This window comes from Pelophylax lessonae (assembly GCF_965119305.1).
Source record: "Pelophylax lessonae genome assembly, chromosome: 12".
NCBI classification, from domain to species: Eukaryota; Metazoa; Chordata; class Amphibia; order Anura; family Ranidae; genus Pelophylax; species Pelophylax lessonae.
In genome coordinates this window covers 207,011,378-207,027,242 of record NC_138779.1, presented here as the reverse complement: position 1 = coordinate 207,027,242, position 15,865 = coordinate 207,011,378, and the positions used below count along the sequence as shown (strand labels likewise).

The window sequence follows — 15,865 nt, the reverse complement described above, 5'->3', positions numbered from 1 at the left end:
ATGAAATGGATGATTTAGGTCTTCAGTCACTCTCAATAAAATTACCAATACATGTATTTTACACCTTTGGGATGAATTGAAACAAGCAAGTTTTTCTCATCTAACATCTTCATAAATACGTGGTTTATTCAGTTTGGTGGGGAGCCCTGACCTCAACTCTATGAAACACGTTTGGGAAGAATTGGAACAAGCCAGGTCTTCTCATCCAACAACTCCATAAAGACATAGTTTGACAAATTGTGTGCAGAGGAATTGGAGTGTCCTGTACAGAGCCCTGACCTCAACCCTACTGGACACCTTTGGGATAAAATGGATGATTTAGATCTTCAATCACTCTCAATAAAATAACCAATACATTTATTTTACATCCAATGGAATTTTGGGTCCACCTCATTCAAAATCCCAGGGCTATCTCCGTCCTTTGTATGTATATTTAGGGATGGAGGTGTGTTACTGGCAGCATCAAACCTTTTTAACTATTGTAGGTCTTCAGTCACGTCATCAGAGCCTGACCTCACAAATGCTATTTTATTCAAATGGGCACAAATTCCACAGACATACTCAAATCGTATTTTAAAAGCCTTCCTATTCTTAGAAGAGCGGTGACTCTTATAGCCACAATGTTGGGGGCTAACTTCAAATTAATGCCTATAGTTTTAGAATGGGATGTCCAAAAACTCATCTAGGTGTGATGACCAGGTGCCCAAAAACTGTTGACTATATAGTGTATTTACTTACAGTCGTTATGTAAGGCACATAGTGACAGGCACATAGTGACTTCCTATGATATACCAACCAAATTTAGCACCTTAGTTTTTCTTAACCACTTTCAGACCGGAGGATTTGGCTGTTCAATGACCAGGCCCTATTTTGCGATTCGGCACTGCGTGACTTTAACGGACAATTGTGCGGTCATGCGACACTGTACCCAAACGAAATTGACGTTCTTTTTTTCCCACAAACAGAGCTTTCTTTTGGTGGTATTTGATCACCTGTGTGATTTTTATTTTTTGTGCTACAAACAAAAAAAGAGCGACAATTTTGAAAAAATAACAATATGATTTACATTTTTTTTTATATAAAATTCTCAAAAAAAATGTAAAAATCAAATTTTTTTTAACATTTTAGGCCAATTAGTTTTTTGCTAAATCGTAATAAGCATATTTTGATTGATTTGCGCAAAAGGCAAAAGTTATTGCGTTTACTAACTACGGGAAAGTTTTATGTAATTTTTATTGTTTTGTTTTGTTTTTTTTTACTAGTTATGGCGGCGATCCACAATTTTTTTTGCAGGACTGCGACATTGCGGCAGACAGATCGGACCCCTAACTGACATTTTCAACACTTTTGGGGGTACCAATGACATTACTGCAGTAATCAGTGCTAAAAATATGCACTGCTACTGTAAAAATGACACTGGCAGGGAAGGGGTTAACTGTACTGGATTATCAAGGGGTTAAATGTGTCCCTAGGGGCGTGATTCTAACTGTCAGGGGGTGTGGCTTGTGAAGTAATCACAGAGACATGCGATCCTATATAGCAGGATCACATAGCCTCTGTGATTACTTCAGGGAGAATGACATATGGCTGTGTTTACATTAGCCATCTGTCCTTCTCTCACTGCTGCGGGAGATTGCGAGTGGCCGGCGGCCATCGGAGTCGCCGGTCACATGCGCTGGCTCCCCGGCTGACGAGCGGGGGACGGGAGTACGCCTCTGGAGGCGCGTGATCGCCCCCCTAGCTCTGCCCAGGCGAGCGCCATACATGTACGACGCTTTGCCTGGGAGCACCATCCTGCCGCCGTACAACAGCGGCGGCTGGTGCGGAAGTGGTTAAAGAATTAGGATTTTTTTTAAAAATGGTGGATCTGTTATCCAGTTATCAAAGTAAATCTTGTCCAGGATCTCATACCAGAGGGATTGCAATGTTCAATTTTCCTTTATGTGTGTTGCAATAACCTCTAAATGTCAAAGCATAATTTAACATCAAGCACTATGTGTACATAACAATACTTTAAGTAATGTAAAACATTGAGAACAGCGGGATATAATGGAGCCATTTACTATAAGCAGAATACTTCCATTATATAGAGAACTTGCACGTTCAGCTAATGGCAATAGCAGCTCCATTGTGGCTAAAGTCTCAAGATAACTATTATTATACCACAATGGACAGGTTAGAACAAAACAATAATTACACCACCAGATGCTGTATTTTACTTTCCCACTAAAGCAAGCCTGTTCCGATTGAAAAAAGAAATTGCAATATATCTTCCATGGGATGGGAACAGCTTTAAGTTCTTGAATTGTGAGATTTTTGTTCCCATGCGCTATTTAAGCAGGTAAAACTCCTAATCTTTTAAAATACTTGACTGGCGACAGCCTAGTAGATCATTGTTTTTATAAATGATCATTAGCCTCATGCAACAAAAAGCTCTACTTAAAGTGGAATTTAAGTTCCTAAAGTACATCTACACTTCTTCGATATGTTCAATCCCCGGGAGCTTGTGCTATAATGTGAATGAGTGCTGGGGAAATTTGCACATTATGGGAGACTTATCTACGAAAGGACCCTTTCTTAGTGATGCAACTATCATAGTCCCTCCATCCCATTACTCTGTTGTCGGCACCTCCATCTTTGCCCAATCTTTTTCCATGTTTGGAGTCTTCGGCATCTTTTATTGGCCATGATGGCGTAACTCCTGAGGATGCCCATGCTTCCGTAGAATTGTGCAGATAACGTACACTAAGCTGTGATACCACGTCAATTTTAGGTACTTGTATTAAAAATATTTTTCATGATGTTTTAATATTACAGAATTCAGCTTTTACCAAAGAAACCACTGATCTGCAAATATTGGAATGGGAAAATATTTCTTAAAAAGGTAGTTCCAGTTTAAGAGTTAAGCGCTCCTAGGCCACTTGCACATTGGTCCCAAAGAGGGTTATAAATGATGGGATTTTTATACTTATGCAGTCATGGCTTTCAGCCAGTTGATTGGCTGTACATACAGTGCCTTGAAAAAGTATTCATACCCCTTGAAATTTTCCACATTTTGTCATGTTACAACCAAAGACGTAAATGTATTTTATTGGGATGTTCTTGTGATAGACCAAAATAAAGGCGTTCCTGCGAGCAAACAGGGTAAGGCACTATTTCAAAACTGCAGTAAGGTAGAATAAATAAATAAATAATGCAGCGCAATTAAAGTGCTCCCAATACAGAAATAAATATAAATTAATTAATAATAACTACTGGATAAATAATAAATACATATAACTACAAAAAGTGTATTAAATAAATATATATTACATTTACAAAAAATATCAAGGTGCTAAGAACATGCAAACCAGTGACCAAATTAGTGAATAAATATAGGTGTCCACTAAATTAATGTAATAAGTCTAGGTGTTTCAAAACCATCTGGTAAACAATATACATTCATAAAAAGTGACAAAGTGCTGAGAACGATCTATTTCGTGATCGATTAAATGATACACTTCCCAGTGAAAATGTGATTGGGTAGAACTCCTACCCCGTTGCCATCACAGATCACTTACCATTGTTAAAGGCTTTTTATGTCTGGTGCATTCTAGCACCTGGAGAGTGTGAGTACATTTTATTTGAATAAATTGATGTTTTTAAAAAAGATATAAGTACTATACCACTTTATAAATCACTGGTCCGACCACATCTGGAGTATTCTGTCCAGTTCTGGTTGCCAGTCCTCAGGAGGGATGTGCTGGAGCTGGAGAGAGTCCAGAGAAGGGCAACTAAACTAATTAGGGGATTGGAGGACCTTAATTTAGAAGAGGGCTTACAAGCACTTGATTTATTCTCCCTGTAAAGGAGACGCCTGAGAGGGGACATGATAGCTATATACAAGTACCTCTATGGTGATCTCAGCATAGAAAAAAAACTATTCAGTCGCAACGAATGCATGAGGACACGTGGCCACACAATGCAATTAAAGGAGAAGAGATTTAACCTTAGGCTGCGCAGGGGGTTCTTTACTGTTGGGGCTGCAAGATTATGGAATTCTCTACCACAAATGGTAGTAACTGCGGGGAGTATGGCTATTTTTAAAAGACTCTTGGATGTACATCTCAAGGATCATAACATTCAGGGGTATGTGAGATGATTACAGCCACACACACCTACACAGGTTGAACTGGATGGACTATTGTCCTTATTCAACCTCAACTACTATGTAACTATGTATGTAACACTACTGGATTTCCTTCTTTTTTATGGTTATCGCTATGAGAGGAGTCCATTCAGAATAGGACCCTCAGCTGAGGGGATTGATCAACTGTCTCTGGCCCCGAGAAGGGTGGTCCTAAAAGGGTGCACTGCGCTGTGAGACCGAGCTTAATTGCTGGGGCACGGGAGCTGAGGTGAGGACCCAATCACATAGGGTGTTGAGGTGAAGGCGTGACTCACCACGGAGGACCCGTTTGGACACACTTTTGACACATTTGAAGTGAACTGTTAATTTGATTACATTTTCACTGGGAAGTGTATCATTTAATCGATCACGGAAGAGATCGTTCTCAGCACTTTGTTACTTTTTATGAGTGTATATTGTTTACCAGATGGTTTTGAAACACTCTGACTTATTACATTAATTTAGCGGTCACGTATATTTATTCACAAATTTGATCACTGGTTTGCATGTTCTTAGCACCTTGATATTTTTGGTAAATGTCATATATATATTTATTTAATACACTTTTTGCAGTTATATGTATTTATTTAATATTTATCCAGTATTTATTATTAATGTACGGTATTTATATTTATTTCTGTATTGGGAGCACTTTAAGAGCCCATTCACACTGCCGCGACTGGATTTTGTGGGGCGACCTGTGTGCACCACGACCTCGGCGCGACTTAGACGGACTTCATATAATTGAAGTCAATGCAAGTCGCCTCCAGGTCACCCCAAAGTAGTACAGGGCCCTTTTTCTAAGTCGGAGCGACTTGTGTCGCTCCTATTAGAACGGGTCCTGTACTACTCAATGGCGAGCGACCGACCGCGACTTGTCGGGCGACCAAGTGGCCTGACAAGTCGCGCTAGTGTGAATGGACCCTAATTGTGCGGCATTATTTATTTATGTGATAGAACAACACAATGTTGCACATAATTGTGAAGTGGAAGGAAAATGATAAATGTTTTTCAAATATTTTTACAAATAACGGTAAATATCTATAAAGTGTGGCGTGCATTTATATTCAGCCCCTTTACTCTGATACCCCTAACTAAAATCTAGTGGAACCAGTTGCTTTCAAAAGTCACCTAATTAGTAAATAGAGTCTACCTGTGTGTAATTTAATCTCAGTATAAATACTGCTGTTCTGTGAAGCCCTCAGAGGTTTGTTAGAGAACCTACGTGAACAAACAGCATCGTGATGAAGGAATACACAAAAAAGGTCAGGGATAAAGTTGTTGAAAAGTTTAAAGCAGGGTTAGGTTATAAAAAAGTATCCCAAGCTATGAACATCTCATGGACACTGTTCGATCCATCATCCAAAAATAGAAAGAGTATGGCACAAATGCAAACCACAAGACATGGCCATCCACCTAAACTGAAGGGCTGGGCAAGGAGAGCATTCATCAGAAAAGCAGACAAGAGTCCCATGGTAACTCTGGAGGAGCTGCAGAGATCCACAGCTCAGGTTGGAGTATCTGTCCACAGGACAACTATTAGTGGTGCTCTCCACAAATCTGCCCTTTATGGAAGAGTGGAAAGAAGAAAGCCATTGTTGAAAGAAAGCCATAGGAAGTCCTCTTTGTAGTTTGTGAGAAGCCATGTGGAGGGACACGGCAAACATGTGGAAGAAGGTGAACTGGTCAGATGAGACCAAAATTGAACATTTTGGCCTAAGACCAAAACGCTATGTGTGGGGGAAAACTAACACTGCACATCACCCTGAACACACCATCCCCACTGTGAAACATGGTGGTGGCAGCATCATGTTGTGGGGATGCTTTTCTTCAGCAGGGACAGGGAAGCTGGTCAGAGTTGATGGGAAGATGGATGGAGCCAAATACAGGGCACTCTTAGAAGAAAACCTTGACTGGGGCGGAGGTTCTCCTTCCAGCAGGACAACAACCCTAAACATACAGCCAGAGCTACAATGGAATGGTTTAGATCAAAGCATATTCATGTGTTAGCATGGCCCAGTCAAAGTCCAGACCTAAATCCAATCGAGAATCTGTGGCAAGACCTGAAAATTGCTGTTCACAGATGCTCGCCATCCAATCTGACAGAGCTTGAGCTATTTTGTAAAGAAGAATGGGCAAAAATGTCCCTCTCTAGATATGCACAGCTGGTAGAGACATCCCTTAAAAGACTTGCACCTATAATTGCAGGGAAAGGCGGTTCTACAAAGTATTGACTTTGAAAATGTTGAAAACCATTTATCATTTTCCTTCCTCTTCACAATTATGTGCCACTTTGTGTTGGTCTATCACATAAAATGCCAATAAAATACATTTACATTTTTGGTTGTAACATGACAAAATGTGGAAAATTTCATGGGGTATAATTACTTTTTCAAGCCACTGTAGCTATAAGAGCCACATTTTGCTCCGGTGCAGAGAAATATTCCCGAATGTATGCTTTGCAGCCCTCCCACAAAATATTACCAAGCTATTTAATTTTTATTATAGCACTTAACCGGTTGCCGACCGCCGCAAGTACATATACTGCGGCGGTCAGCCCCGGCCAGGCAAAGTGACGTATGGGTACGTCACTAGCCTGGGAGCCAATAGCGGGCGGGTGCGCGCCCCCGGAGGTGTGCTCCCGCCCCGGCTTGTTCCCTAGCAAGTCCGCGCGTGTGACCGGCGGACCCGATGTCCGCCGGTCACTCGCGATCGTCCGCCGTGAAGGGAGAAAGGCAGGCGGCTAATGTAAACAAAGCCGCCTGTCATCTTCCCTGTGTAAAAGCACTGATCTAACGGTCCTGCTATAACACCCACAGCCACATCCAATCACAGTTAGAATCACGCCCCTAGGGACACACTTAACCCCTCCTGTCTCAATAAAGTTAGTAAACCAATGTCCTAAAAGTCAAATGTTTTATTACTTCGGTTATAACACAAAGATAAGAAGCATCCAACACATTTTGGAGAACACCAAAGAACACCCGCCTTAACCACTTGCCGACCAGTCACGTTGACTGTACTGCGGCAAAGTGGCTCGATTCCGTCCAGCGACGTAGACCTACGTCACTGGACTCCTCCCCCTGTAGGCGGAGCTTGTGCGCCGCCGGAGGCTCGCTCCCGCTGTTTTCAGTCACAGCGGGAGTCGAGCCAGGGGAGGAGCGGCGGCGATCACCGCCGCTCTTCCCCGATCGTCGGGGAATCAAGTTTGGAGATCCGCCCACTTGTGTAAACAGAGCAGGCGGATCTCCTAAGTGACAGACAGGGTCAGATTGCAGGATTCAGCATAGCTGAACATGCGATCTGTCCTTGTGTCACTCAGTCACCTCCCCCCACACATGTCAGTAAGCACCAGGCATACATTAACCCCTCCCTCTCCAATAAAATTAACCCCTTCCCTGCAAGTGTCATTTTTACAGTAACAGTGCATATGTATAGCACTGATTACTGTAGTAATGTCACTGGTACCCCCAAAAGTGTAAAAAATGTCAGTCAAGAGTCCGATCTGTCCGCCGCAATGTCGCAGTCCCGAAAAAAAAATTGCAGATCGCCGCCATTACTCGTTAAATAAAAAACAACAAAAATGACAAAAATCTTTCCCTTAGTTAGTAAACGCAATAACTTTTGCGCAAACCAATCAAAATACGCTTATTGTGATTTTTTTTACCAAACATATGTAGCAGAAAACAAATTGGCCAAAAATGTTAAAAAATTTTGATTTTTACATTTTTTTGGGGGGGAATTTCATATAAAAAAAATGTAAAAAATATTGTTATTTTTGCAAAATTGTTGCTTTTTTTTGTTTATAGCGCATGATCAAAAAATCGCACAGGTGATCAAATACCACCAAAAGAAAGCTCTGTTTGTGGGAAAAAAAGGACGCAAATTTAATTTGGGTAAAGCGTCACACGACCGCGCAATTGTCCGTTAAAGTCACGCAGTGCCGAATCGCAAAATAGGCCCTGGTCAGGAAGGGGGTAAAATCTTCCAGGGCTTAAGTGGTTAAAGGAGACCTGTCTTGAGAGCAACATGCAGGCTTTCATTACTGATGCTTTGGCTTCCTCGCTTTGAGTCACTGACCTAGACAGAATTTAGAGGTTTTTGACTGTTGTGCCAGTCCTAATAACGCCAGTCAAAGCTATGTTTCACAACAAACAAATTAGGAAATATGTTTTTTAGCTGCTATGATTCAGCAACTTCATAAGAACAGGAGGCAGGATTGCATCAGATTTAACTACCTCTTACTAGTTACGCATACATCTTTATAATTGTCGAACTTCAGGGAAATTAATATGACTTTTGTATAGTATAATTACCAGGCTTGCTTTATATGTACTTATTTAGAAGTGATAAATATCAGCAGTATTGAGAGCGGATACCATCTATGTTGGTCAGGCCATCTATGCTGGCCAGCTGTTGGTTGCCAGGACACAGGGTCTTTAATTGCTAGAACGCAGATGTCCTGGCTGCACATTGTCATTGGTTGTTAGGACACTGGTGGCCAGGCAGCACCGTCCCATTGGTTGTTTTGGTGAAGGCAGCCTCCTGCACTATCACAGCCAAAGAAACTGTGTGACCTGGGGAGTTGAACATGCTTTGAGGTTGGAGTGTCTTGTGTGGGCACTCCTCGTCCTCAGTGCCATCCCCACAGCCTTTAAGTTGGAAGCCTCAACTGGCCTTATGAACGGCCCTAGTGTGAAATAGAAAATGTAATTCATATGCTGAATACTATCATTACGAATGACGTGGCTTACACCTCACTCCTGGTTTATCCCGAAAGTGACGTTGCGTCATTCAGTCTATGTGGAAATGAGGCTTGGACCGCACGCCGTCGCCATCTTGGCTGGCGTAGCGATGCCTGGCAGCTTGTAACAGGTGGCATAAGTTTTACACTTAATATTTTATATAAATACAAGTCATTCACTTTTTTTGGGCTGGCAATATCCTTTAATAAAGTCATATATGACGAAACGCATCAGGACCATGCCATAGATTTGTGTGTCCATTACATGTGTTCATACCTCTAGATGTCTGTAAGTGTATTCCCTTGTTTTGTTCAATACATTTTTAGGCGGATTTACACTATGTCTGCTCCATTTGGTTTATACCTTTATGTCATCAATTGAACGGGAGCTTCCTTCTTCTTGCGATTGCATACTGGAGCATCAGAGGGTGTAGCACTGCTTTGGAGACCCATCTTATACCATATGAGCCCGGTTGACCCATTTACTATACGGTAGTTTAGGTGCAGCTCTTCTGGTGAGCGCATACAATTTTTCCCTGTTGGTGTTGGGATCCAGCGTATACTGTGATCACACACATTACCCTGGATTATATACTTCACCATTTGCACTTGGGACTTATTTTTGTGTTCACTTTTTCTTTATTATGTATTTGTACACTTGAGTGATTCATTTTCACGTTATCATTTGTTTTCAGCGCTGCACTTTTTATATACTTTTTACTATGCTTACTGGTATTGAAGAAATTGGAAAAATGTAGCGCTCAACAGTTCACTACATCATAAATATTAAATGAAAAATAAATCGTGCAAAACAAAGTCTCTAGTGTCCCAATCAAGAGGGTTAAACAAGCAATGCCCAATGATGGAAAACACAGACTTGATAGGAGTGAATCTCAAACCCCTCCACCTCCATACATTCACCCAGTGATATGTATAGGTACAGCTTACCAGAACCACTGGACCCCTTGATTATAGGGGGTCATACATGTTTAATTGATCCACACTTGATCCGACCATGCACATCCCACTCTCTCACCAGCGAGAGTGTGTAGCCACATCAATGGAAAGCTTCAAAACCCAGCCGTATATAGGGAGAAAGAATAGGCTCTCATGGTGCAGTATTTCTCATCATAAAACTTTTATTTGATAAAAATGCACTTACTCAAATTCAATTGTTAAAAGCCTTTAGATCATATTACAGTTGCAGGGGATAAGGAACGCCGCTCCACGCCTGCGTTCCTCCAACCTGGAAGTTTACGGTCTCACGTTCCCGACGCACGTTTCGTCAGTCCGCACTGACGTCATCAGTTGCGCAGTTTTTTTTTTATTTACACCTTACTGGTATTAACCACATACAGTTACCAGAAGATAATTTTCCCCCAATAGTGGCACCTTGATGGGTTATATCTTTGACCTTTGACGAGGTTGATCTGTTCCCTATGCCTAGGTTATCAGCCTCATTTGGCCTCATGAACAGCATGGCCCTGATCATCGTTAACCCATGCTGATAGATACAAATAATAAAAAATAAAAGTAACAAGGTATTGTCACTGGTAAACTTTGATTATTTTTTATTTTTTTTTAAGTGGGCCTTTTAGCAAGTCTCCAAAAATTCCTGACAGCCATAGTATATAGCAGCCATCTCCAAACTGCGGCCCAAGGGCCAGATCCGGCCCTTTGCTAGCCTTTATCTGGCCCTTGGGGCACTATTCCTCCCACTCACACCAATGATGGGGCACTATTCCTCCCACTCACACCAATGATGGGGCACTATTCCTCCCACTGACACCAATTATGGGGCATTGTTCCTCCCACTGACACCAATTATGGGGCATTGTTCCTCCCACTGACACCAATTATGGGCACTATTCCTCCCACTGACACCAATGATGGGGCACTATTCCTCCCACTGACACCAATTATGGGGCACTATTCCTCCCACTGACACCAATGATGGGGCACTATTCCTCCCACTGACACCAATTATGGGGCACTATTCCTCCCACTGGCATCAATTATGGGGCACTATTCCTCCCATTGACACCAATGATGGGGCACTATTCCTTCCATTGACCAACGACGGGGCACTATTCCTTCCAATGACACCAATGATGGGGCACTATTCCTTCCATTGACACCAACGATGGGGCACAATCTATTCCATTGACACCAACAACAGGGCACTTTTTCTCTCATTGACACCATTTGGCTTGGTTTACTCCCACTGAACGCCAATATATTTTCTACTCCCACTAGCCGTAGTCCAGCCCCCCTGAAGTCTGAAGGATAGTGAACTGGCCCTTTGTTTAGAAAGTTTAGAGACCCTTGGTATATAGCTACAGTATCAATTTTCAAAAAAGTGACCTGGACCTCCAGTTGAGTGACGTTTTCTGACATAATGTCATTTACCTGCTGCAGGCAGAAGGAAGTATTTCATCAATCTACTCTCCCCAAGTGATTAGACTGTAACATTCCAACATTGCAGCAAGTCACAAAATGAGAGCTTGCAGCAAGGGCTGATCTGCGTCAGACATTTGTGAGCACAGCCAGCTACGGATACCATATTTTACATGACTGAGTCATCTCTGAGCTGACATTTCTGCCCAGGAATTGGATGGTGACCCTGATTTATACTTGAACAAAGCTGGTGCTGTCCATTGCAAAATCAAGACACTGTCAGGAGCAGCAATGTTATCTCTATGAGCGATAGCAAATACCTAAAAGTGTTACACTGGCACATTACTTAGTATGTGAAAAAAATATAAACAAAGTATATACCACGTGCCAGAGATGGGGTTCCAGGTGGATATATAAATAAATAAATAAGATAAATACTATTAAATGGGAATAAAAGCAGCTGCTGTATAAAAAAGGATATAGTGTAAAAAAATGGACTTTAAAAGAAAGGCCACATACAGCGCTTGCTAGCTGTAATTTAAATAAAATATATGTATGGAGATTCCCAATAATGATAAACCAATTGCATGAATGACTCAATAAAATGAATTAAAAAGTATGTCAATTCCACAGTAAAATCAATAATAAGTGAAAGGTGATTTGTGCTCAAATTATATCCCTTAGTGCATGAGTGGTTGTGACATAAATTAATATATATATAAAACAATTGATATATATATAAAACTATGAATAATGTGGTATACGTAATATTACAATTCAAAAGGATAAAACAGTCCAATATAAGGTAGTGACTTGTGCTCAAAAATTATAGTCCTTGGTGAGAGTGATTCTTCACAATAGGAAGGTGCAAATGCTGTGACTTAATTGGCTACGGTGTCGATTCCTTCTCCCAAATGAATGAAAGAATTGGATCACTTACCGGATGCAGTGGGTCTCATATGCCATATGACATTAAGACCATTCACGCTTTGGTGGCCTCCTGGGCCAAAGAGGTTCACCTATGGACGGTCCTGTGGACTAGTATAGCTCCTCTGGACTCCGGGGTACACCAACCCAGTGTTTATGAGAAGGAGAAGAAAGAAAGCTCCAAATAGTGTAATAAAGTCAATAATATCGTTTATTACCCTTACATAGGGTGCCGAACATGAACGCAAAGTAAAAACACTCCCTGGTGGTCAGCGGTGCGGGCTGCGCGTCCTCCTTGCGGTATCAACGGGCTACTTCCGGCTTGCGTTCCACTCAGGGCAGCGTCGTGACGTTATGCGGTCCAACCTGACGCGTTTCGTCACATCCGGTGACGTCTTCAGAGCTTTCTTTTAAAGTCCATTTTTTACACATTACTTAGTATGAATGTACATCATATAAAAAAATACATCTGACACTAGGTCTTTTTACGCAGAGTAAAGAAGACCTATACCTTCACCTAAATGTTATATGTACTTCTCCTACCCAAATAATAGAGTCAAAAGGTAAAGATGACTGATAATAAGTTACTTGTGAGAGATTTGCAATTCTTCTTCCTTGATGTGATCAAGAAATAATTATGTGGATGGGAAGGATGAGGGTTCAGGCAGAGCTCCTGATTAGCTAGCTCTGCTGGATTTCTCTGGCCAATGCTCTGGCATTGGGTCAAGTGATCAACAATAATTTTGGTGTCAATATTCAATCTGGAGGACAATAATTATTTGAAGATTCCTATAACAGCCAGTTACATGCTGCATTTAAAAGCTAAAAACCCATTGGCTACTATGGGTAACTGTTTTACATTTGCTGGTGACAGAGATGTATAGTAACTAAGTAGAACTACTTCACTACTGTACTTAAGTAACGAAAGGCCGTGTCTGTACTTTCCTAGAGTAGAATTTTTTTCTCCTACTTCCACTTTTACTTTACTACATTTTTTCAATGATTTCAATACTTCTACTCCGATATTTTTTTTTTTGTGCTGCATAGTTACTCATTACAATTATAAAAATTACCACTGCCAGAACAGTAGATGGCAGCTTTCATGAAGCTCAAAACATGTGTATTATCAGCGCATACGAAAATAAAAGCTACTGTATGTATAAATAAAAGCTGCATTTGAAATAATTAAAAACAATATGATGTTCAAACTTTTGACTTCTTTCTTTAATAACTACATAACACAGTACTTGTACTTTTACTTTCAGTACTTGAGTAGCAATTTTTTTTCAAAACTACTGGTACTTTTACTTTCAGTGCTTGAGTAGCAAAATTTTTTAAAAAACTACTTGCAATACTTAAGTACAAAAAATGTTGAATACTTTAGTACTTCTACTCAAGTCACTTTTTGATCGAGCACTTGTACTTTTACTCAAGTATGGGTTTCGAGTACTTTATACAACTCTGGCTGGTGATACCTTCTTCACATTAGAAAAGGCAGCCTTATAAGTAATGGTCTAGGAGACATTCAGCCTTTGCTTCTCCTCTAGCTTTGCCAATGACATTCAGGGCCGCTGATAGGGGGGGACCATCAGCCCTCTTGTAGGGGGCCCGAGCACACAGGGGGGCCCACACAGAGAGGGGGATTAGTGATGGACAACAAATGCAGAAATCTTCCTCCAGCACCTGAATCTGATCTGTCCCTCTCCCTGCTATCAGCTTTTATCTGCTGAGAAAGAGACAGTCGTCCCTCACTAATCCCCCTCCCTTGTGTGGGCCCCCTCCCAGCACTTATCTCTGCTCAGGAGTTTATTTGTAACTTTGTTTCTCTCTCTCTGTCTCTCTGATCCCAGAGCTCCAACTGCCCAGCCTGTATATTTTTCTCATCTCATCTTCTTTTTTATTTAACATAGTTTTTTTTTTTAGATTTAGCAGGAATTATGCAATTTATGTTATATTTGTGTCTGATAATAGTGATTTTGTTGTAATTTTGGCTAAATATATTTTTAATATTTTCTTGGGGGGGCCCTGCCAGGTAGTCTGTACGGGGCCCCGTGAGTTCTAACAGCAGCCCTGATGACATTAATGTCCAACTTGTGTACATTCTATTGCAGGATCCCCAATCAGTGTGGCTGGTTGCGCTTCAGAGAGCATGAAGAAGTCCGGAGGTAAAGCGGCTTTTCGAGGATCTTCTGTTATTGTACGAAACAGCGGCACATCATGGAGACACAATACATATGTCCTTGTCTGGGTGGCCATATTTTCCCTTTTTTTTCACTGACAACATTAAAATCAGCCTTTCTTGACCATTTCACCCCCAGAGGAACCCCTAAAATAAATTTTAAGTCTTTATGAGCCCCTTCCAAAACCAATTAGAATGTGGAAATGCCACTTACATTGGTGGTCATTAGGAAGAATGCAATCCTTATGATGGTGGTTAGAATGTCACAAAAAGATAATTGGGTCATGCTGCTGGTTTTGCCAAGTAGTGTTGGCTTTGGAACTATGCAGGCACCATCAAATGGGAGGTCAATAAGCCACAGCTCAACAAACCTCTGGAGGAACCCTAGGGTTCCACAAAACCCTGGTTGAGAATGGCTGATATAGAGGGTAGGTAGATTATATTTGTGAAACTTTGCCAGGACTTTGCCAAGACATTGAAAACAATTAATACAAAGCCACGAAATAGGTTATCATAAGAAGACTTTTGGTTGGATGCAGCACTTATACTAAAGTCTAATGTTACTTGATTGTAGTGACCTTTAGTCTCCATTCACACTAGTCCGACTTGTCAGGCGACTTGGTCAGCCTGACAAGTCACGCACCGTCGCGTCCCATAGTGTAGTACAGGAACGGTTCTAATAGGAGCGACACAAGTCGCTCCGACTTAGAAAAAGGGTCCTGTACTACTTCGGGGGGACCTGGAGCGACATGCATAGACATTCATTTTCTGAAGTCCGTGTAAGTCGTGCCGAAGTCGCGGTGCACGCGACTTCATAGGTCGCCCCCTAAGTCGAATCGCCGTAGTGTGAACCGAGTCTTACATTCCATTAAAGAGTAGGTAAAGAAAACGTACATCCAATTATTTAAAAAAAATCAATGACAATCACAAATGAATGTAAAAACATTTCAAATGCCTCCTAAAATTGGGAAGCTATTTTGAATAAAAGGAGATACAGAGAATCAGTGTAGATAGTCACCAAGAGGCCCCTGTGTAAGACCAGTTTAGGGCTTCCCCTTTAACAGCTGGACAGTTATAATGATGTGTTCTGTTCATTAAAGGGAATTTACCAAGACTTGAGCAGTCAGAAGCCGGTGTCCAAGTCTTTGGTGCACTACCCATCTGACACATCTAGTAACAATGGACCTCCAAAGAAGGATTTAACTACATAATGTTTTCTTCTGGTCTGTTAATTCCGTAAAAGTCACCTTAGAGCCCATTGGGCAGTAGTTTATTTTTTTAGTCTCCATATTACCTGTTAATCCTGCCAATCCACTATTTGTCTTTTAACAGGGGGACAACACTGAGAAAATATAAATGTGAAATTCATATGCTGAATACTATAATTACTGGTATTACCTACATCAGAGACGTAACTAGAACCTTCTGGGCCCCGGTGCAAGAAACCATG

The 15,865-nt window shown here is 41.3% G+C and overlaps 1 protein-coding gene across 1 annotated transcript in view; it reads left to right on the top strand.

The window, feature by feature from the left end:
- LOC309567867 (phospholipase A2 inhibitor gamma subunit B-like) overlaps positions 1-14,514 on the top strand; it is a gene marked incomplete at its 3' end in the record, with an annotated part of 90,286 nt that extends 75,772 nt beyond the window's left edge. Inside the window, exon 5 of the mRNA XM_082273372.1 lies at positions 14,348-14,514. Coding sequence (XP_082129498.1) covers positions 14,348-14,514 — 167 coding nt within the window. The remainder of the gene's footprint in view (positions 1-14,347) is intronic.
- Positions 14,515-15,865: the final 1,351 nt, after the last annotated feature.